General features: G+C 44.6%; 1 protein-coding gene across 5 annotated transcripts in view; it reads right to left on the bottom strand.

Moving 5' to 3' along the window:
- Positions 1–26,118, bottom strand: part of TRRAP (transformation/transcription domain associated protein) — a 71,426-nt gene that overhangs the window by 13,953 nt on the left and 31,355 nt on the right. For 4 of the 5 annotated variants that reach the window (XM_065850467.2, XM_065850466.2, XM_065850470.2 and 1 more), the window contains 25 exons: positions 25,615–25,881; positions 24,832–25,038; positions 23,794–23,952; positions 23,576–23,710; positions 23,285–23,395; positions 22,058–22,204; positions 21,366–21,579; positions 20,562–20,687; positions 18,560–18,706; positions 17,555–17,757; positions 16,775–16,896; positions 15,779–15,992; positions 15,340–15,519; positions 14,853–14,999; positions 14,128–14,247; positions 13,553–13,840; positions 12,833–12,970; positions 12,359–12,471; positions 11,730–11,865; positions 9,536–9,727; positions 6,281–6,476; positions 5,764–6,029; positions 4,936–5,036; positions 2,047–2,248; positions 827–991 (listed from right to left, as the gene is read on the bottom strand). In XM_065850467.2, the coding sequence (XP_065706539.2) occupies positions 827–991; positions 2,047–2,248; positions 4,936–5,036; positions 5,764–6,029; positions 6,281–6,476; positions 9,536–9,727; positions 11,730–11,865; positions 12,359–12,471; positions 12,833–12,970; positions 13,553–13,840; positions 14,128–14,247; positions 14,853–14,999; positions 15,340–15,519; positions 15,779–15,992; positions 16,775–16,896; positions 17,555–17,757; positions 18,560–18,706; positions 20,562–20,687; positions 21,366–21,579; positions 22,058–22,204; positions 23,285–23,395; positions 23,576–23,710; positions 23,794–23,952; positions 24,832–25,038; positions 25,615–25,881 (4,296 nt within the window). The remainder of the gene's footprint in view (positions 1–826; positions 992–2,046; positions 2,249–4,935; positions 5,037–5,763; positions 6,030–6,280; positions 6,477–9,535; positions 9,728–11,729; positions 11,866–12,358; positions 12,472–12,832; positions 12,971–13,552; positions 13,841–14,127; positions 14,248–14,852; positions 15,000–15,339; positions 15,520–15,778; positions 15,993–16,774; positions 16,897–17,554; positions 17,758–18,559; positions 18,707–20,561; positions 20,688–21,365; positions 21,580–22,057; positions 22,205–23,284; positions 23,396–23,575; positions 23,711–23,793; positions 23,953–24,831; positions 25,039–25,614; positions 25,882–26,118) is intronic. The other variant, XM_065850472.2, reaches the window with a different exon arrangement.

The following is a 26,118-nucleotide window of genomic DNA, read 5'->3' on the forward strand; positions in this document are numbered from 1 at the left end:
GGCTGCTGTTTTAAGCCAGTGCCAGCCATATACACTAGAAAAGCAGCCGTAGATAGTTTGCTGTGTCAGCTGCTCAGGTGCACTGTCCCTTCTTCAAAGTTTCATTTTGGTTTTATGGAGAGAGAGGGAAGGAAACGCGTACACATGCGCACACGCATACTCATCCAGATTTATGTTCACAAGCAAACACATGTGCATGATCTCTCTCTATAGAAATACACGTTCTCAGAGATTTGAAAGGGCCAGTATAAAAGAAGGTGGATATCAGAGACTCCTAGAATATCCCAAGTTGGAAGGGACCCACATGGAGAATCAGGTCCACATCTCGAAATTCAGGAGCGGAAGGGAAGAAGAAGAATGAGCACATGAAGTGAGCACGGCCGCTGTCCCCAGCCAGCAAAAAGGCCCTGGCAGAGACTCCTGATGGGGACAGACAGTGCCTTGTTCTTTAAATTCAAGTCCACTAAAAACCAGAGCCCTAATGAAATAGTTTGCCCTTTAGTCACCAAAGCTAACAATTAGTTATCCCTACTACTGCATTACGAGCATTTAACTATATATTTCTAAATGTGGTCTATAATGTTCATAAATATGTAATACACAGAATTCCAGCGGGAAAGCTGTAACACCCCAGGCACATATGGCACACAATTTCACTGGATTTAATCGCATTAAGCAATGCTCACTTTGAAATTTAAAATAGTCTACTTATCATTTTCAAACTCCTCAACAGTTGCACTCAATAGTATTTTTCTAAATTTGCTTTGAAAAGTATTTGTGTCTCATTTTGCAGACAAAGGTTCAAGACAACGAAGAACGAGCGCACCTGGCTGATGAGGTTGAGCAGCAGCTTGCCCTCCGAGCCCACCAGGCAGGTCAGCAGCTGCGGGATCCAGGCCAGCCACTGGATGGGCGGCACACCGATGCAGTACTTGTCCACCGCGTCCGCCAGCGTGTTCTTGTCGTCATCGAAGCTCAGCAGCCACAGCACCTGAGGAGAACCGCGAGAGAAGACACCATCAGCGCGACGCGCAAACATCGCGGGGATTTTGTTAATATGGTACTGGAGTCCTGGCACGTGCTCAAGTTGCCTCTGACACGAGAACTTACATTCACTACGCCTGGCCAATGCCATTCTTTCCATTAAAAATCATATTTGAAGGATGTAAAAAGTAAATGTAAGTTTACTACTTGCTGGGAAAGAAGCCAGGAGAAAGGCAGTGAACATACAAGCATTCCACAAATTCTTCAAGGTTTTGGTTGGGGGGTGCGTGGAAAACGAGGCATGTTTGTAGAACCTAAAATCTGCTATGCAGATAAATTAACTCTGACACAAGAACTTGAGTATTTCTTTGAGTGTTTTTCATTATTTTAACTGTCCATCCCAGTTATATCTTTTCTACGATTTAATTCAAATGCAAATCTATTAAGCGCTGACTTAAAATCTCTACCAGTTTTGCCAGCAGACAAGGATAACAATACACTTTAGAGGGCTATGGACGCCACCTTTCATCTGCAAAAATGTTTGCTGTGTTTCATATTCAAAACAGATTGCATTGCAGATCTGCTAGCATTTTTAAACTTTCATCATGAGAGAGACTGAAGTAAATACCCCCAAACTGACAAATGCATTAAACAAAGAGCTTTGGCTGAAATTCTCTCGAATTGAGTAAAAATTTACAGAAAGGCTCATTTGGAATAGAATACAATACTGAAGTAAAAGTGAATACGAATTATCCATAGTAATGATAAACAGACATCAAGTTATGTTAAAGCACCGAAGGATGCGATGCCTTCCTGCAGCTATTTCCCTGCATCATGCAGAACAGGTGCTGGATGGGATCTGACCCCTTTTCACAAAGAGGTCCCAAACCTACAGAAAACTCCCCGACGAGTTAGAGGTAACCGTATGCAAACCTCCACCCACATCACAGTTTCCCATCAGTCGCTGCCGTTTCTCTGATTGCACCGGTTTGGGCCCCGGTATCATCGCAGCCTTTTCCGAAGCGGCGGAGCTCCAGTTCCTTTTCGCCACGGAGACGTTACCTTTGCCAGGTACTTCCTGGACTTGCTCTCGTTCTGGTGGCGACAGGCGTGCAGGTAGCAGGTGATGGCAGAGACCCCCAGGTGCAGCTGCCGCTCCTTCACAAAGATGTTCTCCAGGTAATCGCCCCACATGGCCCAGGCTTTCACCAGCACGTCGTGCATCTGCACCGCTGCCGAAAACGCTTTGTTCGCTTCTTCAGACCTGCATTGCGACCAGGAGAAACGTCACTCTTACACTAACAAAAAGTTGCTAAATTATTTAAGAGTCAGATTTCTGACAGGGCACCCAATTACTTTCTTACTACTCCATGGCATTTTTCCACTAAGTTCTCCAGAAAGGCCTCTTGTGATGGTTTTGTCAGCTTTCCTTAAGTTCAGTGCCCGTGAAACCAAAAGCTTCATAATGGGAACAACTGCATAAATGTCCAAGATCTCCAGAGTCTCCCTGAAAAACCCACTAAAAACGCCTTCCAGCACGCTGCCCGTGCAACCAGGGAGGACAGCGGGATAAAGAACACATGGGAACACAGGAAAAGCAGAAGCAAGTGCATTAAAAAGTGCTTCCCTGCTGAGCAGAAAAGGGAGGAAGCAAAAGCGACAGCGGGCAAGTGTTCCACTTGCTGTCTCTTACAGGACTGTTCTCCCACCAGAGGCATGACAAAATCTGCAATCAACATTCTCTGGAAAGAGCTGGTTCCTCATCCCCACAGCTTTAGCAGTTTATTTTTCAGCAGGAAAATGGAAGGAATATTAAGGTTAATCTCACAGTTCTTGGTAACCAAACAATGATTTGTTTGAGCCTTCTGAAGTTTTCTCTGGGTTTCCTCAAGTGATCCTAGCCCAGGATTCGGCATGATTCACCCTGATATACAGACAGCCCTTGAACCTATGTAACTCTGCAGGATGAGAAAACTCATAGACGCTTTACCAAAATGAAATTTAAACATTCCAAAATTCTTTATTAATAGAAAGCGCTTCACTTCTCCCTTACTGAATAAGCATTGAGATGAACCACACTGAGGTAACGCAGTCTAAGTCTATCCAAGTTTGCACTGGTTTCTATGGAACAAACACGTTACTCGCCCTCAGAGGCTTTCTGCACCCTAGATGGAGGCTTTAAAGCGACCTACGCAGCAGCAGCCTGATGGATGACTTTGTATCTCTCCTTCCCTTTTACGAAAAGGGGACATTTGCGCTGGTTTTCGTTTCTCGTTCTCCGCAATCCATCACTCCTGACGCCCGTGCTGGCTTCTTCCCAACGTTCTATCCCCGCCGCGCAGACGGGCAGCGCGGGAGCAGGGGACCTTCCACTCCGTGTGGGTGACACCGGGTATGGGGTTCAAGAGTGTTCCTAAGGGCGACTTCCCCGAGCCCTGAGCTGCGCTGCCCTGCTTGCACTGCATGCACTGCATGCGTGCTTTTTAAGATTAAGAAGCTGTAAGTACGACAGAACCATCCTTTAAATAGAAACCTTTATGCATTCCATCCTGAAAGAAGTAACAGAGATAGCTGAGTTGCCTTTTATTTCATCTGCATGAATTAAAAAAAAATAATAATAAAAAAAGGCGGGGGCAAGGTGCACTTTCCTCTCTTTGTACCTCAGCTGAAACTACGCTTGCTTATGGCCAAAAAAAATAGTCCATTGTGCTTTCCATCAAACTAATTACATTCTGCCTATTTAAAATTCTCTCTTGTATCCACAGAAGAAGATATTCATCATTTCCTGACTTAAATTGCTGTGTGAGGTTGCTGTGTACAGCTTACCGGCTGATGGATTTCATCCCTTAAGTGTCCACAATGTAGCGGCAAAGAAATAATTCCACGCATACATAACAGGTAGCAACACTGCCATTAAATACCGCCCGTACTAAAAGCTGTGGAAATCTGAAAAGGGTTTTCTTGGCCTCATTGAACAAAATTTGACAGCTGAGATGGCTTTTTTTACTGAATTAAAGAGCGATCTTCCTCCAAACGGTCAGGTGCCCACCAGCATAGAGCAGAACGGCGAGCAGGAGGTGTGTGACAGCCAGCCCGCACCCAGCTGTTCAACCGCTCACTGCACGGTGGCTCCAGCGCACAGCACACCAGCCCTTCCAATGCAGGTATCCAAAACCAGCGCTGCTGTCCACACTGCAGGACGCCAGAGCTGTGCCAGCACCACGGACTACACCAGCACACCCTCCTGTGCCCTGAGGACGCCAGAGCTGTGCCAGCACCACGGACTACACCAGCACACCCTCCTGTGCCTTGAGGACGCCAGAGCTGTGCCAGCACCACGGACTACACCAGCACACCCTCCTGTGCCCTGAGGACGCCAGAGCTGTGCCAGCACCACGGACTACACCAGCACACCCTCCTGCGCCTTGACCGGCTGCAGCTACACGAGACATATACAATGAACAACGAAACAGAAAGCAGAGAAACAAAAAGGTCAGCTAATGCTGGAGCAGCTCTGAGCTTCTAGACTGAACTTTCGTTTTCCGTGGTTTTCTGTGTGATATTTACATTAAGAATACAACTAAAGACACCTCCGTTTGACAATTACATGAGGACATCAGCCAGACATCAGTTTAGCAAAGCTTTGGCCAAGCCTGTTCTCCCTGTCCCTTCCTGTCCTACCCTTCAAATATCAAACTTTCTAAAGAAGAGCTGGCGCAACGTTTGCTTTAACTAGCTTTTTTCTACAATACTTAGGAATATGAGCAGCCATTACATCTTCAAACTGCAAAGGAACTCTCACGTGTACCTTTTCTTTCTTACAGAGTTGTGACAATTCTCGGCTGGTACAAACACATGGAACAACTTTCCTGCTCGAACACTGTGGTGAAAAGCTTCAGGTGCATCTCTGTCAGCGGTACCCAGTGCCTGTGCCAGGCAGCATATACTCACTTGTTGATCTGGGCCAGGAACATTCCCTTCAACGCATAGAACTCCGCGGTCATCTCCTTGGTGAAGTACTTCAGATTGGTTGATTCAATGACCTCAAGGCCCTGTTAAATACACCTGAGTGAGAAAAGCCTTCTGCCATGGAAGCTTTAATTACAACAAAAGTGCCATAAAAACAGGCAAAATATTATCCTAACATTTAAATAACATGAGTTTCAAGCATTTAATTTTCATTTTAGAAAAGTCTGGACCGACAACAACTTTACATTTCCACTGGTCTATGCAAAATCACTAGATACTATAGGCAATATTCATCAGGTGATGGGTTATCTTTTCCACCTTGTTTGTTATGTTATATTACATTAGAAGGTCCCAGTTTGCTGGCCTTACAATCCTACGTGAGTGGGGTTTGCCTACAGCCACCTTTTCCTTTCCTTGTAACAGGATCTCAGTCCGGCGTGCCAGCAGCCCGCGCTGAGCCACGCTCCAAAGCGCCTTAGAGCTCCATTTAGCCTTGCAGCAGTATCATTTCTTCCTACTGTAAATCACGTAATTTTCAAAGTTCCTTCCATTTACCTATCTTGTAAAATTAAAAAACCCCACATATTTCCACTTTGGTTTCTATTCAGCTGATCTGTAAGAAATTCAGTCCAAAGAGGACAAAGACTGCCTTTGACTAACAGCACTGCTTAGAACAACATTCTGGGCATGGTGTAACACGGCCAGCAAATCTCAGAGCCGTTGTGTATACGGGCAGTTTACTGGAATCACATCTGGTGGTCCCTGGGATCCTCCAGGTTCCACCAAGAGCTCCAGGCGGCGCTGCCGTACCTGCATGCACTCGTTCTTGCCCATGACTCCAGCCAGCTGAAGGTAACATTTCACCTGCTGGCGAATCTTCTGGAAGCAATCCACAATGGGCACGGTTGGAATCGTATGGATGCGACTCAGAATATCCAGAGCCACGTTCACCAGCCCCTGTTTCCGAGCGATCTTTCCATACTGGATAATTGCCGATGCAGACGCGTGAACCCCCAACATCGCGTTATTGGAACTGGGATCATGCTGAGAGCTATTTTCATATGCAGTTACAATGGCTACAAACAAAACACAAAATGTCTGTCATTATAAATGAAATTATATATTCAGCAATATCTTACACAGCAATACATATGAAATGATGACTTAAGATAATGAAACACTTGAATGGAAACAGAATAAAAAACAAACGCTTGTCAAAATCAATAGCATTTTTGTATGTTTAAATAAAAAGAATAACGACTTATTTCAAACAACGTGCTGTCTGGAAAATTACATGATGAATGCATGCTGGACCAGGCACTTTTACCCTGGTAATGATGCTGTCTCCACATGAAAATGCTGCTCCAGTGGGATAAATCGTCCGACACGATGGGCAACCTGTTCCTCCACGTCTTCACAACAGTCTTCATATCATGTAGGCTGTTGTTCCTCCCCAGATTCGTTGGCTGCAATCCTGCATTTATTTGGGCTGCTTCTTGAAGTTCAATTATTTGCTGTGCTGCCTAGAAACCATTAAGCAATACAAATTCTCATGAAGGACAGTTCAATAAACTGGCCCATTTCACTGTTAGAAAAAGATCTCTGTGAATGATGCCACCTTTAAATGATCAAGACGAAACTATTTCTGCTGGTTTAGGGACCTCTCTATTAGTTGCATAAATGACCTTTAGCCAGTCTGATCAATAACAAAGTAGGAAACACTCCAGTCATTGACTGAAATGGTGAATTCATCCACAGAATTTACACCAACGGGTTGCTGGTCTTTATAAACAAACAAATTATTCAAAGCCCACTCAAGGTGACATGAAGTCCTTCCTTACACGCTGCACGAGGTCCCTGCGTAACCTGAGCTCCCGGCTCCCCGGGGATGGGGTACAAGTCTCATTCCACACAGGCCTCACTCCGACAGAACCTGGACACCCAACATCATCTGCCTGCAAACAGACATTACTGCGTTCTTCCTATAGCACTATGGGCTTGCTTGCTAAATTTAGCTTGCAGCTATGACATGTCTTGCCTTGATAGCATACGCACCTATCCTTACCCCCACACACTTCAAAATAAAACCACAAGTTAGAATTACCTTCTAGCATACAGGTTTGAACTTACTACGTCAACCCTCATCACAGGAAAGCACAAGTAAATATATAGACGGTGTGCTGAATACAAGGATCAAGTAGGTATATGGACCTTAAACAAAACTTTTAACAGAACTTTGAAGAAATAAAGATCAAAGCTTTTAACAGAACTTCCTAGTCTAAAAGCCCTGGGCCTGATCCCAACCCTTGATAGAAACCTGAATGAACAGAAACGCTGCCTGTGCGCTGCGGGAGGCGTCAGGATACTCTGCAAATGCCTCCGCTTTGAGAGCTCTTGAGGTCAGGCTGGTTTTGCGGTGTCAGGCACTGCCCTCCAGTGAAGGAGGAGCAAACCAAGGGGGCCGCAGCCACTGCTCAACAACCACCTGGAGGACAGGCCCGCAAACTCGAACGGATTTAATTACCTGTAGCGCAATAAAACCACTGCAGTATTCTCTAAGCTACCTCTTGGCAGATAGCAGTTGCATTCATTGTTCATCAGCCAAATAAGATAACTATTTGGAGGGGAAAAAAAAAAGAGGCAGTCCAAATTTACAGCGTGAAATCTCTGGAAACAAAATGAATTAAACACAGTAATATTTTCCTACAATCATCTCGGTATCGGCTCTCACAATAGCTTAACCTTCACCCTGCACCCATCCATCACAGAAACTTAATTTTCTCACAGGTATTTAATCACATGCTATCTGATATTAAAAAAAGTAATTACTGCAGTGCAAATTCATGGCTGCATTTGTACCCCCGTCAGTCATGGACTGATTTATCATTTCTTCAGGAGGGATATATACATATTAGGTTATTTTTGAAGCCTGTTTTAATTGATATCGGACAGCATTTAAACACTGTATTTCGCAGCACTAACGCTTTCACGCTGCAGACACTGCCAGGCTTGGGGGAGGAAAAACGTGAAATATCAGTGAAAACGGAGCAGGAAGGAATTCATTCCATGGTAGAGCTTAAACAGGTACAATGTTTTGTTTGTTGAACTGACAACTTCCTCTCAGTTTGAAGGAAACTTCCACCTCCATTCCCTTCACCTGATCAATCAACCTATATTAGAAAACTGCAGTTTCTGGGCCGGTGTCTGAGCTGTGCACACAGGGCCGGTCGCTCCAGAGGCGCCTCAGAGCACGCAGATTCGGTTACCCCTGAACCACACCGGGCGCGGCACACAGGGCAAAGCTACTGATCCTAACAGAACTACAGAACTACTACATTGCACACAGGGCAAAGCTACTGATCCTAACAGAACTACAGAACCACTACATTGCACACAGGGTAAAGCTATTGATCCTAACAGAACTACAGAACCACTACATTGCACACAGGGTAAAGCTATTGATCCTAACAGAACTACAGAACCACTACATTGCACACAGGGCAAAGCTACTGATCCTAACAGAACTACAGAACCACTACATTGCACACAGGGTAAAGCTATTGATCCTAACAGAACTACAGAACCACTACATCGCACACAGGGCAAAGCTACTGATCCTAACACAACTACAGAACCACTACATCACACACAGGGCAAAGCTACCGATCCTAACACAACTACAGAAGGCACTACATCACACACAGGGCAAAGCTACTGATCCTAACAGAACTACAGAAGGCACTACATCACACGCAACTCGGAAAGCCAGGGCCCCTGCATCCCTGCAGGCGAGGGCCATGCAGAGCCCGGTGAGCAGCGCATCACTGAGCGCACCCCTCTGGTGGAACGGCAGCTCGCGTTGCACTCGGCTGTTCCACCGCTCCTGCCCGGACATGACGGGTTCCCTCGCCAGCGACCGCCGCTCATCTCCACCGGGCGCACGTCCATCAGGACATCCAAGCAAGGACACGGCCTAGACGACAAGTGACCCTGTCCAGACCCCACAGTGGAGCCGGTGCTGCCCTACCGCTGCCACGCTCTGCCTGCAGCCGTACAACGCAAATCAGAGGACACAAGGCTCAGTCTCCAGAAGCTTCTGGAAGCATCTTGAGGCCAAAAAGTTTAAAACAATACAGGAGCACATTAGAGTTGACAAAATTCCATACCACATGCAACACATTTAACTGAGAAGAACACTTAGGTGGTTATTTCAACACTTCTGCAAGTAACATACTGTAGTAATATATCCATCCAAAATGGACTTTGCTTCAAAACCCACTGAATATTCACGGTCCTCAAGCACTGCAGTGCATCATGCATTAGTCCACTAAAAAGGCTGAGCCATCTGATCAATTTTTGAAGAGCTACCTCAGTATGCCACAAACAGAATGGATTCAGGTAAACTACAAAAACTTTAAAAGGAATCCAAATCAAAATGCACATTCTGCAACTTTTACCATAAAAATACCACTACAAAAAAACAATCAGTACTATATAGTGAAATATTTTATGCTCACAGTTACTCAAAGTCCTGAAAACTGCTTCTGGAAAATAACGGGCAATAAAGCACTTTCGTTCTCACCTGGAGAAGGGGGGTGTGAACGTGCGAGACCACGTGCGGCAGCCTCCGCCACTCCCGGATGGCCAGGCTGCTCGCCATCTCCACCAGGCGCTCGATGAAGTTCAGCTGCTGCTCCTCGGGGTGGCAGATGGCCAGGTACCCTCTGTACATGTTCACCTTCCACGCCATCTCCTTCGGGCAGCTCAGCTCCACCTGCAAGGCACCGGACAGAAGCCCAGTCGAGATCATTCAGACTCTAACGCAGACTTTAAAGAACTAAACAAACACCGCAAACCCGCTCGCCCTGCGTCAATCAAGAAGATGCTTCTCTGCAGAGAAGATGCACTACCCCCAACATCAGGGCACGTCAACTTCTCCCTTGGGAGGATCCCGTCCCTTTACGGCAGCACACTATGCTGGCAGTGTAGCTCCTAACTGCCTGCTCTGGGACACTGCTAAGTCTATGGGAATAAACAGTTAATAATTTTTAAGACATCTACAACTGACTTTGATGTCAAAGTAACTCCTGAGTACAGGTGCAAAGGCAAGGTCACAGTGCTAAAATCAGGTACAAAATAACCTTACACCGTTTTCTTCAAATCCACAAACAGTAGAAATACAGCAACTAGAAACTGCCAAGCGCTTCTAAGAACCAGGTTCAGGGAGCATTTCCCAGTGAACCTGCACCAACGCTCACAGCTGACCCCCAGGCCTTCGGTCTGGAAGTCGTTCACTTCCCGTTGCGCTGCTTTACATCAAACCCTCTACGGATCGGCACGCAGCGCAGCGATCCCTCTGCACTATCTCCTCGTTGATACACTGCACCTTAACCACTACAACTGTTAGTTCTGTCATCCTCAACCGACTTCCACGCCTGAGCCAGCAAAGAGAAACTGCCAGGTTGCTCTTTCCATTTACACTGCGAAAATCATCTCTGTCTTGATTACATTATCTCCTGGATCGTTAACCACAATGGCCATGTGAGCAAATGGAAATGAGTCCTGCGTGCTCTCAAAGGCCACTTGCTATGTTAATAGCTCAACTTTATTAGGTAGATTATTAAAAATGTTTCACTAAGATTTAGGAAAACTGATACACATTTGCTGTCTTTTCTGACCTCTCCTGTGAATCAGCCATAGAACTTGATAAAAACAGCCACATTAAAGAATACCAACAAAGCTGGAGTAGCGAGTATAGCAGCAGAGAATCAATTATTCTTTCATATCTTAACATTTATGCAGACGTGTCCTGCCACTGTTACAAGTATCTGAGTAGAGCCACGAAAGCTCCGTTTACGGCTTCAGCAGCACCTTCTCCTCAGCCGTTCAGTACCGGTCTATTGACTGAGCACATCCACAGCACTCAGCGCCCTCACGCACCCCAGCAGCCACTCGTGGCTGTCACTTCTGCTCGCCCTGCCAACCTCCGCGCCCAGAACCTGCCAGACGCCATTGATCTCCTTTTCTTTGAACTCGGGGTTTATAATATACTGGACAAGACATTTCTTGGTTTAGGCTTTAAAAGAGATATTCCACCTTCTAGGCTTGACCACACTGGCTCCAACCGCTAGCGCTCCCAAGCATCTTAAAATGTTCTGTGTGTTTAGCAGTTGGAAGCTTGGCCAGCAGAAGCTGACAACACTTTGGCTTTGCCCTTCCAGTGCTAAAACAAAAACAGAGGCAATGGCCTTTTGTCTTTTCACACTCAGAAGCATAGTGACATTTCCCACAGACAGCAAGATGATAACAGATGTATTTTCTTACTTTACTCCTTTTCACAAAAGGGAAATTTGTCCCTGTAAAGGTGTTAAATACAAGAACAGTCCCTCCTCAACACTGAATTATTTTAAATGGTCTCATATACATGCAAGGGTCCCATTTTAAGTCTCTCTGCGTACCCTGCTGGCACACACTCCTGTGGCAAGCACTTGTTTCTGTTTCACGTCCCGTGAGCACGCCCCATGTCTTTCACCTGTCCTGGCTGCATTCCTTACAGGGTACAGCTCTATGAAGAGGCAGAAAAGAGAGCCAAGCCTGCCTGCTGAAGTGACGGCCCCCAGCTGCCAAACCACCCAGCCGAGCGGGGACATCCAAGGAAAACTGCCAAAGAGCAGCTCACTGCGTGCGCGAAGTGAACCGTGACTCCGCCTGGTTAAAAACGCCAGCGGTCAGACGAACAAAGACACCGAAGAGGAGCGCGAGACGCCCCCGCTCACCTGCACCAGAGCCTCCTTCATGGCAGTCCAGTTGGAGACCCTCCACGCGCACTCCAGGACCAAGTAAGGGTTTATGTGACCTTTGGACTGGCCGTATTCTGTCAAAGGTTCCCACTGATTCAGCTCTTTGGAGCAACTGAGAAAATCAAAACCATTGTCAATTCGCTTACGAAAAACAAAAAAATTTCAGTAAAAGCGACTATAGATGATGTGTATTGGAATATTATCCGCATATTTGTTTGTCTATGAACAGCTCTGCAAGCACTGCAGAACTTTTACCCAGATGGGAAGATTTCCTTTTTTGAACTTATTCCCAGTCATAACACAGATCTGTGAACAGGGAAGAGCTGCATTTTGGGTCTCCCAGAACAGCCATTTTAAATAGGAAAAACAAATTTCAGCTCCAGTTTCACCAATAGCAAATTACATTTGTACAACACTTCAGGCAGGTCGCTTCTGAGGCTTTGGTAGGGGAGTAAAGAATAGCGGGCTTTATTCCCTTAAGTTGCTCTTGTATCTGAGCTAAGTCCCGAGCACGTTTATTCCCGTAACTAATGCTTTAAACCAGCAGAGTCTTCTACTTCTATTGCAGGGTTTACACTTGCTCTACCTGAGCTTTAGAGCCTCACCGAATCCAGTGATCTTCCCACAGCTGGTACTCGGGGAAGATGGAAGGGGAAGCGTTGTTCCGTTCGTGCTCTTTTTTAGCCTTTTCCATTGCTTTTTCATAAGTTTCCTGTGCCTAAATAAAATCCAAACCACTTTATTCTTCCATTTGCTATAGACACATTAACTGAACATTCTTCTATTTAAAAATAAATTCTTTATATAAATTCTTTTATAAATTCAAAGTTTAGGGAAAAAAAGTGTGTTAAGTCATTCCTGAATATCGTCACTATTTGGCAGCTTTAGAGCTGTAATGAACAACTGATGATGTGCTCAAAACTCTCACCTTATCTGGGTATGACACGGCCTTAAACTACTTTAGCCAGTAAAGCAGCTGGGGCACTACGTTAAAAGACTAAGCTGTTTATTAATATTCATATTAATATTCACCCTGACAGCAGAACTACTCAAACAGTTTCTGACACCACTGGCCTTACCTGTTCGAAAAAGCCATGTTGCTCATAGGCAATAGCTGTTGCTGTCTCCGGGAATTTACAGCGTTTCTGCCACAGTCCGGCCCACATGTCCTCCTCCTGTAACAACGAGTAGAGCTCGGCGAGGGAATCCAGTATTTCCTACAAAGTGAAGCACACAGATTTCTCCACAGTCAAGCTGTCCTTACAAAGCACAGCAGGTAGCAAAACCACGTTCTACGCTGCAGAAAATTGAGAAAGACATGGAAACAGCAAAGTGTCTATAGGAACTCTTTTTAAAACTCCAGAAAGCATGCAACTAGTAACTGGTGGCGTGCAGTCTGGAGAAAAGGAGGCTGGGGGGAGACCTCCTTGCTCTCTGTAAGTACCCGAAAGGAGGTGGTAGTGAGGTGGGGTCAGTGTCCCCAGATACCAAGCAGTAGGGCAAGAGGCAGCAGCCTCAAGTTGTGCCCAGGGAAGCTTAGATTGGATATCTGGAACAGTTTCTTTACAGAAGGGTTGTCAGGCACGGGAACAGGCTGCCCGGGGATGTGCTGGAGGTGCTGCAGAAACCTGCAGCCGTGGCGCTCAGGGACGTGCTCCAGTGGTGGACTTCGCAGTGTGAGGTTTATGGTTGGGCTCAATGATCTTAAGGGTCTTCTCCAACCTAAATGATTCTTGATACTATTGTCCTATACTGTCACTGCATGTTTTCTCTTCACATTTCAATCAATAGAACGCTACCTGTTGAGGAGGAGTTATGCTTTCCTGCTCATAAAATTCTGTTGTCTGTTTAGGCTTGATCTGCAGACTCAGTCCTTTTTCAAAGGCTTGATGTTCCAGCATCAGCGTAGAACGGAACCAGAGGTTGTGGGTTTTCCCCAAGTACTTCAGGACGCAGGGTCTGATGGGAATGGGGGGAACGCACTGCGACATGGCTTCCACAAAGCAGTTGAGGGCGCTGGGCTGGCAGTCGCGCTGCACCTGGTGGCTGCCGCTGCACAGGAAAGGGCTGATCTCACCCGCTAGGGCCTGCAGGGAAACACGGCATTGCTCATTCTGATTCTTCAATTAGAGAATTCAGATTAAAAATCTCACTAATGCAGGGAACAATAATTTGATAAGTGTAGTTCTCTGTTTAAATCGAAGGGTCCTGTTTCTTTCAAAAGGCGTACTGGCAGAGGCATACAGCATTCAGTGCTCACGAAGAACAGCAAGCTTCTCAAGCAAGTGAACGAGTCACTGATCACACAAACACATCTTCCTGAACACGAGTCGTTCACAAAGAAGAATCTGTAAGTGAGGAGAGAGACTCTTACATGTTGTTGTCTGTCTGACAAGATTTTCCAAAGCCGTGAGAACAGCTGAATCCAGGTCTTCTCTGCTAATGGTGTAGAAATATGACACAGCTGCACAAAGGCGCTCAGCAACGCTCCCGTCTAGAAACAGAGATGTAAATCAATGGGGAAATACAATTAATACTGTGGAGAAACAGTTCACAGTTATATAGTTGTTTAAGCAGGAATGCAAATGCGTTTTCCAATCAACAGATTAAATAAGTGTTTCCTTCAGCAATACAGGTGACTGTAACAAAATTTAATCGTATTTTCACATGGATCGAGATGGATTCAGCACTGTAACCATTTAAAAAAAAATGGATAGAACTGTTACAACCATGAGATTTCAACACGGCTTTCAGCTAGAATTATCTCCTGGTGAATTATTTAATCCTAAGATACCATACACTTTTTTGATCCTATACCTGGTCTTTGCCATCATTGTTTTCTTAACTGAACAGCTATAACACACTTACAGGTGGAAAGGGACAGAGTAACAACCAGCAACTCAGTGAAGGCTTAAGAGTTTTTTACTTTATGCAAGTAAGAACTCAGATGAGATCATGAGAGACGTATCCGTTAAAAAGGAAAAAAAGTGAAAAAAAATCTGAAGTGTGAGATAAAAAAGGAAAAAAAAAAGCACGTCAAGTCAGTTTGAAGCCGTAGGATTACCATGGGGAGTCCGGAAACAACCGACCCCTACCAACCTTCACTTCCCGAAGAGAGTCAAGGAACTTGTCGTGGCGGTTGGTCAGCATGTGCAGCTGATTGCCAATGTCCTTCTCCGAAAGCTCCTTCGTTTTGGGTGTGCTGGTCTGATCCCCCGGAGCCAGCTCGATGTCTATTTCGACATCCTATGCAGAAGCAAACAACGCAGAGCACGCAGATTTTTCCTAAGCACTTGTGCTTTTTTCCAAACAAACACAAAATACCCTTCCAATCAACTTATTTCAGGTCTCGCCATTTATCTCTGCTAGTTCCTCAGGTTCGGATACAGAACTGCTACAGTGCTATAGCAAAGGTCAGCTCAAATGAGTGGAGTTCTGAGAAACCCACGCATGGCTAAACTACAACGTATTAAACACAAGATATACGGAATAATCCGTGCACATCAGCTCAAGACACATCCTGCAGGTTGACTTGACGAGAAACCAGGAAGAGCTGTATGCCATCAAAAAGATTTCTGTAAGTTACCTCCTCTTTGGATTCGCTGTTCTCCCTTTCGCGAGGCTCCTGCTTGACGTGGGTGACCATGGCGAACGCTGCTCTGTCGTGACTGTCAGCCAGGTTGATGACGTTGGTGATGGAGGGCAGCATAGCGCCCTGGCAGCTTGTCCCTATCGTCGTATTCCGCTCGCACACTGCCAACAGCAGCTGGGGCATTAAAACACAACAGGAGTTGTTAAATATACGTTTCACTGTAGTATTTCAAGGAAAACACCACTGTGGTTTAATATTTATCAATCACTGCAAGTATCTGAGGCAACAGACTTGGTATTTTTAGCTTTGATACAGATAATACATACTACGAGATACAAACTGCATAATGCTTTTAAACACAGCCACGGAAAATGGGGAATAAAACATGTTTGTCAAATTACGATTGTACTTCTGACACAAATAATTTCCCTACCTCGATGCACTGTTTTATCCAGAAGTGGTTGCCCATCGCTTCCCAGTTCTGAGAACAGGTCACATAAAGCAGGCGCTCGTAAACGCGCCGTTTCATGGAATTGTCGAAGACCTCAAAGAACTTGGCTCGTATGAGCGGCTGGGCACAGCGCAGCCCCGACAGAAACGCCGGCTCGAGCTTCGCAGTCAGCTCGCTGCCAGAGAGACTCTCATCCCTGAAACGAACAGAAGCGAAGGGACACGGACGTTAGACAGAGAAACCTTCTGGGTTTTGTGCACAAAACAGCAAAATGCAAAGAGGTGAGGTTCTGGAGAAGCCCGGCTGCTGTGCCACGCATCCCGGGGCAGCACTTCAGAGAAACAGCACAGACAATACTGGTGCTCTTTGGAAACTTCCCCAGAACTACTGCAAAAAACTCTTTGAGGATAAAATGTCATCGTAATCGTGAACCAAATTCAGCCACACCTATATCCTCCTGGGAATGCCAAATGACATTCACTGATAAAACCTTCTGACCATGTCCATACGAGGGTTTGACACAGTTAACCAGAACACTAACAGCAGCAAACAGGAACTCAAAATAACCTGAATCATCAGCACAAGATTAAATATGTGGCATTTTTTAATATGGTAACTATTCTCATTATTTCATCATGTTACAAAACCTGCCAGTTTAGCCAGCAAAGTCTCCTCAAAGTATAATTTACACGCAGTTTTAAAAGCAGAAGTCTTAATAGGCTACAGCTGTCAAAAGACGGTCAGATTCCAGCTGCCACCGCAGCTCTTCGGATACCAGCAGCTACAGGAAAAGGAACAGGCTGCTGCTCGGAGCCAAAACCAAAACCCCTTCTAAGGGACTTGTGTTTTCACTTTGTCTTCCGTAAATACCACCAACACCAAATTCAGACCTAAAAAGACTGATGGCATGTTACAAAGGTCATATGGTACAAACTATGAACCAATAAGCTGCAATAAATGATTAATTGCCATAATTACCTATAGACATAGTTAACAAGGTCTAAGAACTGGGCATTTAATTCAAGGTCTTCTGGAAAACGCTTTTCAATGTAAGTCATCATTTTCACTAGTAAAATGGACTTTTCCCGCAGAGTAGGCGTCTGTGTTAAAAGAAGACATGATTAATTTTGTCAATTCATCTTAAAGCACGCAGAGAACCAGCACAGCCAAAGCCCAGCTCGGCCTTCCTTTGTAGCGCTCCTTTGCTCTCAATACTGAAAAATAGCTTGGTAAGGGGGTCATAGCTCTCGAAAACAGAAACAAATCAATCCTTCCAATATATGTTAGAGAATTTTAAAATCATTGCTATAAACAGGTTGAAGTTGTAGATTACAAAAAAGAGTAGGTCTTTTTATACAGTTCTAGGTTGTCAAGTACTCAAATCTAACAGAAAACAGGGCAAGTTGAGGCCACAAGATGTTCCACGAATAACGTGATTTAGACCAGCATTAGTCGTGCTCTTCCGGAAGGGTCTCTCTAGCCAAGTGCATGTGAAATGGATTTTAAAATCTTTACTTCAAGACAAGGTCTCAGCAAAGCAGCATCTGAGATCACACATCTAACACAAGCCTAAAAACCACCAAGCACCTCCAGTTACCTTCCCAGGGGACGCAAAGCATTCCAAACCTCATCAGGGGCATCTAAACACATACAACAGACTCTTAGATGCCTCACTGTCAAAAAGTAATGAATTATAACAGTGGTTTACACATGTATTTGATACTTGAGTGCAATAATGATTTTGTCTTCTCAGTGTACCTGATTAGCTGCCATTGGGGAATTGTTCTTCACCCACTCTTCCACTATTTTTACCACTGCACGCAGAATTTTGGCATCCGTCGATTTTTCAATGAGAGATGTTAGAATAGCTTGTATGAAATTCTTCCTCATTTCCATGCTCATCACGGCCAGGCGAGTTTTCACCAGGTCCAGGCTCAGCATCACCAGCTCACTCGTACCTGCTGTGGATGCAGGGGGAGGATTAGCTTTGTTTAGATGACCATAAAACGCCTCGTAAAGACATTTTCAAGATAAGCTACTGTAATTTAGAAACAGCTATGACAATCACAGAATCGTTTAGGTTGGAAAAGACCTTTAAGACCATCAAATCCAACCGCTAAGCCAGCACTGCCCAGTCCAGCACTAAACCCCGTCCCTGAGCATCACGGCACCTTCTCACTACACCCGGGGGTCACTCGCAATGTCTCTTACCTGGACTACTTTCCATTCCTAAAGGAGTGTGACAGACTCCTTCCAAAGCACCCAAATCCATTCAGAATCCTAAGGCAAACCTGTGGGCTTTCATTTCAGTAAATCTTTGGTAAGAGATATCATGAAATCCCAGTGTTGAAAAACCGCAATTAAACTTGTGAAAGAAATACCGTATGATGCGGCACATCTATTCTGTTCTCTTCATTTCCTGACTTGCTTATCTGTCAAGTTGAATAATTTTCCAATTCTTTCTCAGTGTTAATAAAATTTCCAAGGTTCTCATTTACCTAATTAAAATATGAGCTCAGAATCTAACAGCAGCAATTCTTGCAGAGTATTTTCTTCAGCAGCTTATTCATTAATAAATTACAGCCGTCTTCACTAGCATGGGATTCTCTTTCTAAAAGAACATCTGATTAGTTTTGCAACGACTCATGACCCAGTTCATTTGTTTAGAGAGAACTGTACAGACATGAAAACAAAAGCATCAGCTCTACCAACGTAACTCAAACTGCTGTTCCAGTATTAACAAACAGTCTGTTAAAGCGATACCTGTATTTGCTTCTGCCGCTCCTGCTGTCGCCTGTGGGTTTAGGTGTTCCCTGACCATCTTCTGCAGAGATCGCATGAAAACCGAAATCAGCCTGTCGATATAGCTGGGGTTGTTACTGCATGCGGACTTCAGGATCATTAAAGTACCTGCGGATAAAAACCAATACTTCTGTAAAACCTCTATTGAGTGGGACACAAGCGAGAGAGGCAGGTGTTCTACCTGTGTTCTGTCCTGCTGTGAAAACACACGGCCTACCCAGGTCACAGGGACTAGAAACCTGGATAGATTCGAAGAAAACCTTTCGGTCTCAACTTTAATCTAAAGTTTAATTTCTGCAATAAGCAAAATATTGGAAAGTTCTGTATCTAAGTGCGTGACGGATGGACAAGGGGGAGAAAGAGAGGAGAGAAAGAGAGGAACTGAGAGCAGATACTGCTCCAGGGCCTTACAACAACAAATGGTTATCCAGGCAAAGTGAAACTAACTCCTAACGTTGCACCTTTGCTTTAGTGGCAAAAACTAGCAAAACTTTTACATTAATGGGATTGGGTTTAGTAATTAACAATTTTAAAAAGTTACACAATCTTGGTTTTCTACAGTTTCGTAAATCCGTTACCGTAGACTGAAAAAGCAAACACTATTGAAACACTTTTGGTACTTTTGGCAGTTCATGAACGCACGATGCCTACGAGACCACGCTCCCTTCGAACGACACAGCTGTTGACAGCTTATCCGCATCCACGCAGACCAACCCGTTTTAGCAACATCTCTGTTTTAAAATACTTAATACTTTTAAAAAACTACAAACATCCTGTCAAACCGTACCCCCACAAAGCCTACAGCCATTCCTTTCCTTTCTGCAGCCCCATCGTTCAGGAGAGGCCCACAACGACATTCGCAGAAGGGCGCTTTGTTCACTGAATGGTTGCTTCAAAAGCTGTTCAGACGGGCACGGAACGCGGCACAGAACGCGGCACAGAACGCGGCACAGAACGCGGCACAGAACGCGGCACAGAACGCGGCACAGAAAGCTCAGCCTCTCCAGCACAGGTTCCGTAAGTTATGCACCACCTGACGGTGAGATTGTGCTGATGCTTTTCAGTGGGGCTCTGGACGCAGTGTAAGAAACACCCTTCTTGGTTAGTTTGTTGTAAGGCACCGCCTGACACCTGAGAAACAGGCAGTTCCCCAAGCGAAATCAGAGCTGCCTGCACAGATCACAGAGTAGAACAGTGAAGGTCATTTGCCATTTAAGTCAACAACTTTTCCAAAATGGGGCAATTTCAAGCCTATATTACCAACACAACCACTTCTGGGCCAAACAGCATTATCCAATGTATCTTTGTAATTGCAGTATGTAGCTGAGCTCCCTACCAGTTACATTAAGTACAAAGAACAAGAACATAAAATTTCAGGTCTTCAGAATGGGATATGCTAAAAATTCAGATTTGCTCAATCAAGAAAAAATAGCTTTTCATAATTTCTACTTACTGAGAACTCAAGATTTATAAATACATAAATCTTCCTACACTACCTACGTCAGCTGATAAATGTGGCTTTAAAGACAACTGAAAAATAAAGTATAAGGCAGTAACACCTAAGAATGTTTGCCCAGATCCCTTGAAATACCCTATTATACCTCAGAGTAGTACCCACAGGATTTTGGTTTCCAGTAACTTTCACTCTGTATTTTGGTTAATCTGAGAGCTGCATCTCTTTCCTGGGCACTCTGAGTACAAAAGGCTTCCACCCAGCACAGCTGGAGCTCCCCACTTCCAGTAAGAGCTGCCACGTCAGCTGCCAGAACAGAGCGGAATGAGCCCCCGTCCCTTTCTTCCCAGAGAACAGACATCCCCAGCTCGCGAGTCAGCTCCAAGCGCTTCCCGCGGCCGCCTCTGCACGAGGCCGATTGCAACCTCCTTACCGACAAGAAAAGCTCCTGACAAAGCCCACACTCGTTAGGGGGCACTGCGCAGTGGCTGCTGCAGACGTGAGGCTTACCAAAGAGCTGAGAAGGGTTAGCATTGGTGGCCTTTTCATAATTGGTAAGTCCTTCATAAATAACCTTTCCAACCGCAGCATAAAGGCACTCCAGCTCCTCATACTTGGAAGCGACGCTTGAGGTACCTGCAGAGGTAGGAGAGTCGTGTTCAATTCTGGTAACGTCAGGCACAGAGCAAGGAACAGTTACACTGCGAACATCCGCTCGCCCACACCATCGTGGGAACTCCATCTCGCTAATAAACCAAGGTGACACGAGAGATCCTTCACTTACATCAACCTCTTTATTATACGACCAATATGTTTCTATAGTGTGCCACTACCTCTAAATAATTCATATGGATGAGAAGTCTTACATTACTGATGTGTTTAATAAAGATTATCTAGATTAGTTTATATTAAGATATAGCACATTACCTATTGTCTTTCTTTTTCACACTCTCCCTTCCTTGTTTTAGCAAAACAGAAAAGCTTAACAACTAAAAAAAAAAATGCACTTCTTAAGCTGAAAAATGATGATTGCAAAAATACATTAAATTTATAGCATGCATTTCTTGAACTAAAGTTATGACAGCCACAGGTTATTAAGTTTTTATGTCAATGGATAATGATGTATTCCACATGATTACTTATTTCAGCTTTTCTTTTTAAGCAGAGGTTCAAAGTGCAAGCTAAAATGGACCATTAAATGCAGGAATCATAAAACAGAATATTAGCACATTCCAAAGAGTGTCTTCACCCTGCCCTTAATCACTTAAGTTATGCAGCAATAAAGGATAAAAGGAGGAAGAAAATAGCACGTACTCGGTTCTGTAGGAAAAATGCCCATCAAGCGAGAGAGCAAACTGTGCACTGCCCTCAGAACCTTGGTGTTGCCGCAGGTCATGCAGGCGGCCACGCCGCGCTGCAGCGGCTTGAAGCTGCTGAGCACCGCGGGCGGCTGCAGCACGCTCAGCAGGAAGCTCAGCACCTCCAGTCCCGTGCAGATGTTGGCAAAGTTGGCCTGGTTGGGCTGTTCCTGCAGAGAGCACAAACAGAAATGCAGCAAGTTCAGAACAAACCTGCTGACAACCTGTAATCAAGCTGAGGTTTCTACACTGGCCAAGCTTCACATCCATCTTTTGGATGTCGTGCAATATAAAACACTAAAATACCAGGTGCTATGAAATCTTTACCCATAAAAATGTTACTTAAGCATTTACAGTATGTTCCTCAGTTTTGAAAGTTGCCTTGCTGGCTCTAAATGCTTTCTGGAGATGATAACATCTTCTCTGTTTGTCAGCAACTTCCAGACACAGGCCTTCCGCCAAGACCTAAACCAGCACATTCTACTACAGGTTGTACTTATAGGTAAGAAAAGGGGATATTTGAAACTGGGCAAAAAAAACACAAGAGGAAATAAAATATTCCTAGACATATTATTCTAACTACAAAATGACCCCTAGGATAGTTTGTTTGTTGCAGAAGCAAACCCACAGGCCTAGAACGGTACTTACCACAGTCATCAGCAGCTTATCAAACCACTGCAACTTCAGTTCTGATTTTGGCCACATGTCTGGTCGCAGAGCCGTTTTCAGAAGGTTGACACAGCGGCGAGACAGTAACTCCCCAGGAGAACCGGCCGTGTTTGAGTTGTCGTTTACCTAGCAATTCATCAGAGTTCACAAATGACACCCTTTTGTAGCCAACTCATTAATTCATTATGCATTCCAGGCAAGCACATAATTTCTTATTTCTGAAATGGATGAGTTTAAGTAGTTTTATCAGTATAGTCACAGGGCATTTAACTGCACAAAAAGCTGACAACTAGTAGCAAATATCAAAACTGGGGTCTAAACCGCTAGCTAATTACCCCAAATCACCCATCAGAGGTATATTAAAAGAAGGGTAAACCCATACGGTATTACTACAACTCTCATCACCTTTTCTGTTTGCAAGGTATCCACAAACGTGCATAAATCTTCACTCAATTCACGCCTGTTCTGTGGTGTATAAGCTCCTGTGTTACTTACCAGCTGAGTCTGCTGCAGAAGCCATAAACGGTTTCAGCTTTGAGCTACACCAGCCAATCTTCCCCACTCTGGAGAAGTTAATTCTTAACAGAACTTGGTGAAAAGCTACATGCTGCATGAAAAGTAGTCATTCCATGTATCTGATCTTGCAAATTCAATTACAATTGTTATCCTTAGATATGTAATTCAAATAGTCTTTCCCTACGAAACTCTGAATACTCTTCAGTTTTGGGTTAAATACTCTTGCCGTTAAATCTAGGCAATAAAAGAGCATACTTTGCAGCATCAGGCAAACACATACATGAATTAAGGAAACTTTTCAAAGTCTTTGCCTGGCTGTGGCCAAACTCCACAGGTCACCTTTATACAGGACGTGTTGAAAAGAGAAAGTAATGAAGAAGCAAAGTGCACGGTCCCTGCATCAGTTATAAACAAATAATGCCAACAATAAGAAGCTAAAGCCCACCTCTCATGTATAACAGCCATCAGGTGTGAGATGAAAACATGCAGAAACTGATTATCAAATTCAATTTCTTTCCTCCTTAAAACACTTTTTTACAGTTCTGCACTCAAGTTTCTAATCTTTCAGCCAAACAAAGTCCACAAATACTAGGATAATCCAAGCATAAAAGGACTCCTATGGAAAGAGGGGTTTCTGGTTGTGGCTACTGATGCCACGTTGGTACTTGCTTGTCAGAATAAACACACTACCTGGCAAGCGATTCGAATGAGGAAGTTGACGACTGTATCCGTGTGCTGCTTGTCAATGGGCTTGGAGAGCAGCGCGTCCGCTCCCGGCAGGGACTGGCTGCGCCCAAAGACCTGCACAAAACACAAACCTCGTAAACCACGCTGAAAAACGATAACTAGAACAGATTTAAAACGTCTTCTAGAAGTATAACCTTCAATTCAGGGAGTTTCCAGTTATGCGGAAAAAAGAACAGTAACTAAGCCACAAGTTCTAATTTCAGAGTCTATGAACAAAATCTGAGTTTTTCTCACCGCACTTATTGCCCCCGTAGCTGTCCTGAAGCGTTTCACTTCTTGGCCAGAGTCAAGAGACAATCCTCTTTTAACAGCAGACGAGGCAGAACTTGGTCCATCTCCACTTGCACTTGAATCCATATCTGAATCCGGCTGCAATACCAGTGACGTGCATGTTAAGAAAGCATTTAACTGCACGGCAGCTCAATCTTCACCAGTTTGTTCGGACTTCCTACCTGCTGGTCTTTAATTCTCTGCAATTCCCATTTAATAACTACTTCGGCAAGATCCACCGCCAGTTTCCTTTGCTCGATGGTAACGCTGGGAGTGAAGCCCAGTCTCTGCATGGCACTGACCATGTGCTGGACCAGGTGATGCCTCACTGGATAATAAACCTGGAACCACAGTTTCACAGTCACGTTAGGCTGTTAACCAAGAGAATTCTACAGAAAAACTCCCACAAAATAAAATGGTAACACAGTCTTTAATCCACAAGTTTGCTAAATCTCTACCATGCTCAAATTTTTCAATCCAGAAAAGTAACTGGTGCTCTAAAAATAAAATTTTGGCTACAATTTTCAGTGGGGACTACTGATTGCATGTACTCACATTAAGAGGTTTTTTTTAAGATACCCTAATTTTTCTCCAGGAACAATAATTCCAGCTTTTTGCTGACCCTTTTGGAGAGATATAACCACATTTGAACGGGCAGATTTCTTTTTGTCAAACACCAGTGAGGCTCCAATTCCTGAAGAGCGGCTGCAGAGCTGACCAGCCGGCTGTCACCAGGATCCTACTCTAACAAGCGCTTCCAAAAGCCCTCCCATGTTGACACTGTGCAGCACTCCCCACTTGTTCAGTGCTTTCCAGCACACAGCAGCTAGAGGTACCAGCTACCTGGTCCACCCACAGAACAGAGTCAAACGAACAAGGGCTACCGGAGGATGGAAAAGAACATGTTCTGCACCTTTTAAACAACTCTTAAAGAATCTTCACAGCTCGGCAGCGAATCAGTCCTGCCGACTTTCACCTAACATTCTGAGCTCTAACTTCAATTGCGATAAAGCTTAGTAAGTGGTTTGCTATTTAATAGCTGTTTTCAGTTTTAAATAAATACCTTGGCAGACAGCTGATGCCTTTTGAAATGAAACCGTATATCGAACTGCAGTTTATCTCCATGATATATGAGATACGATGACTACCTTGGACTAGATGATCTTTCAAGGTCCCTTCCAATCCCTAACGTTCTGTGATTCTGTGACTGGTACAAGTACCTTGAAATGTTGTACGATCAGGTGCAAGATATGCACCAGCTGGGGAACCGTGTGCCCCTCTTCCACAATGATCTTCCGCGTCCAGTGGGTCAGCATCTGGTGTCCGTCCTCCATCCGAGCCGGCACAGCCGGGGTCAGGATGGCCATCGCCTGCCGGACAATGGCACGGGCCTCCATCGCATGGGCCTTTAGCAGGCTGTGAAACACCTGAACAGCAAAGTTGCTGACCAACGTTAATACTACACATATTTGCAGAAATAAAGTATTTCTAAAGAGAAAGTACAACATACTTTTCCTAAACAACACCATTTTTTTCCTAACGGCCCATAATTTGATAAATATACAATGATACTCCATCATCGGAAGTCTACAGCTTATACTTCTGTCTCCCTTACGTTCCCTTTTTCTTCCTCCCTCTCCACTGGCCCATTTGAAGCCTTCCCATGGTTCCCACTTTGTCTCACCTGAAATGTCTGACTCTTTGAAATGAAGAAACATTATCAATTTTGTTAATCCAACCAAGGACTTTCAATTGTCCCATTACCCTTTTCTGTTTTCACTTATCGTCAAACTTCTTTCTGCATTCTCCTATGCCCAAATAAACTTGTACTAATACTTGGCTTCCTGCTTCTGTATTTATTTGTTGCATATGAATGTAACTGTTACTTGTGTACTACGTCTCCAAAACTACTGTCCACCCTCCACTCTGCATTTTAAACTGAAAGCACAGCACAGAAGGTATCAGCATCCCTTCAACGTGTGAAAGCAGCTCCCAGTCGATACCTGCAGAACTATCTTCTTATGGATGGCAAATTTTGCGATGATGTGCGCCAGAAGCAAGTGCCCGCTGTACTTGCAGGCCGGGTCCACGCACGCCTTGGACAGGAGGCAAGGCCAGGCGAACGTCATGAGGCGGCGCAGCTTGCTGTTGCGGTTCTTGTTGTTGTCGTGGATGTGGTGCGGAGCGTGCTCCACCAGCAGCGTGGCGAACTGCAGGAGGTAGATCCTGAGGGAATCCAGCATATCCGCCTGCTTTTCCGGATCCAATACCTGCTCCCAGGGATGATCAAAGAGGAGAGGACGGAGATGAGAACAACAGAACAGGAAAACCCAACTTTATTATCTATCTAGTTGTTTTTTTTTCTTCTTGAGTGTTTTTTAAGAAAACTAATAACTAAAACCACATCTTTGATTCAGTTTAATACCCACAAAGCAACCTCCTGAGGTGAGCTATTTAGATATTTTAAATATGTGCACATCTAGGAACTTCCAAAGCTACTAAAAAAA

This window comes from Patagioenas fasciata, chromosome 15, assembly GCF_037038585.1.
Source record: "Patagioenas fasciata isolate bPatFas1 chromosome 15, bPatFas1.hap1, whole genome shotgun sequence".
Classification (NCBI taxonomy): domain Eukaryota; kingdom Metazoa; phylum Chordata; class Aves; order Columbiformes; family Columbidae; genus Patagioenas; species Patagioenas fasciata.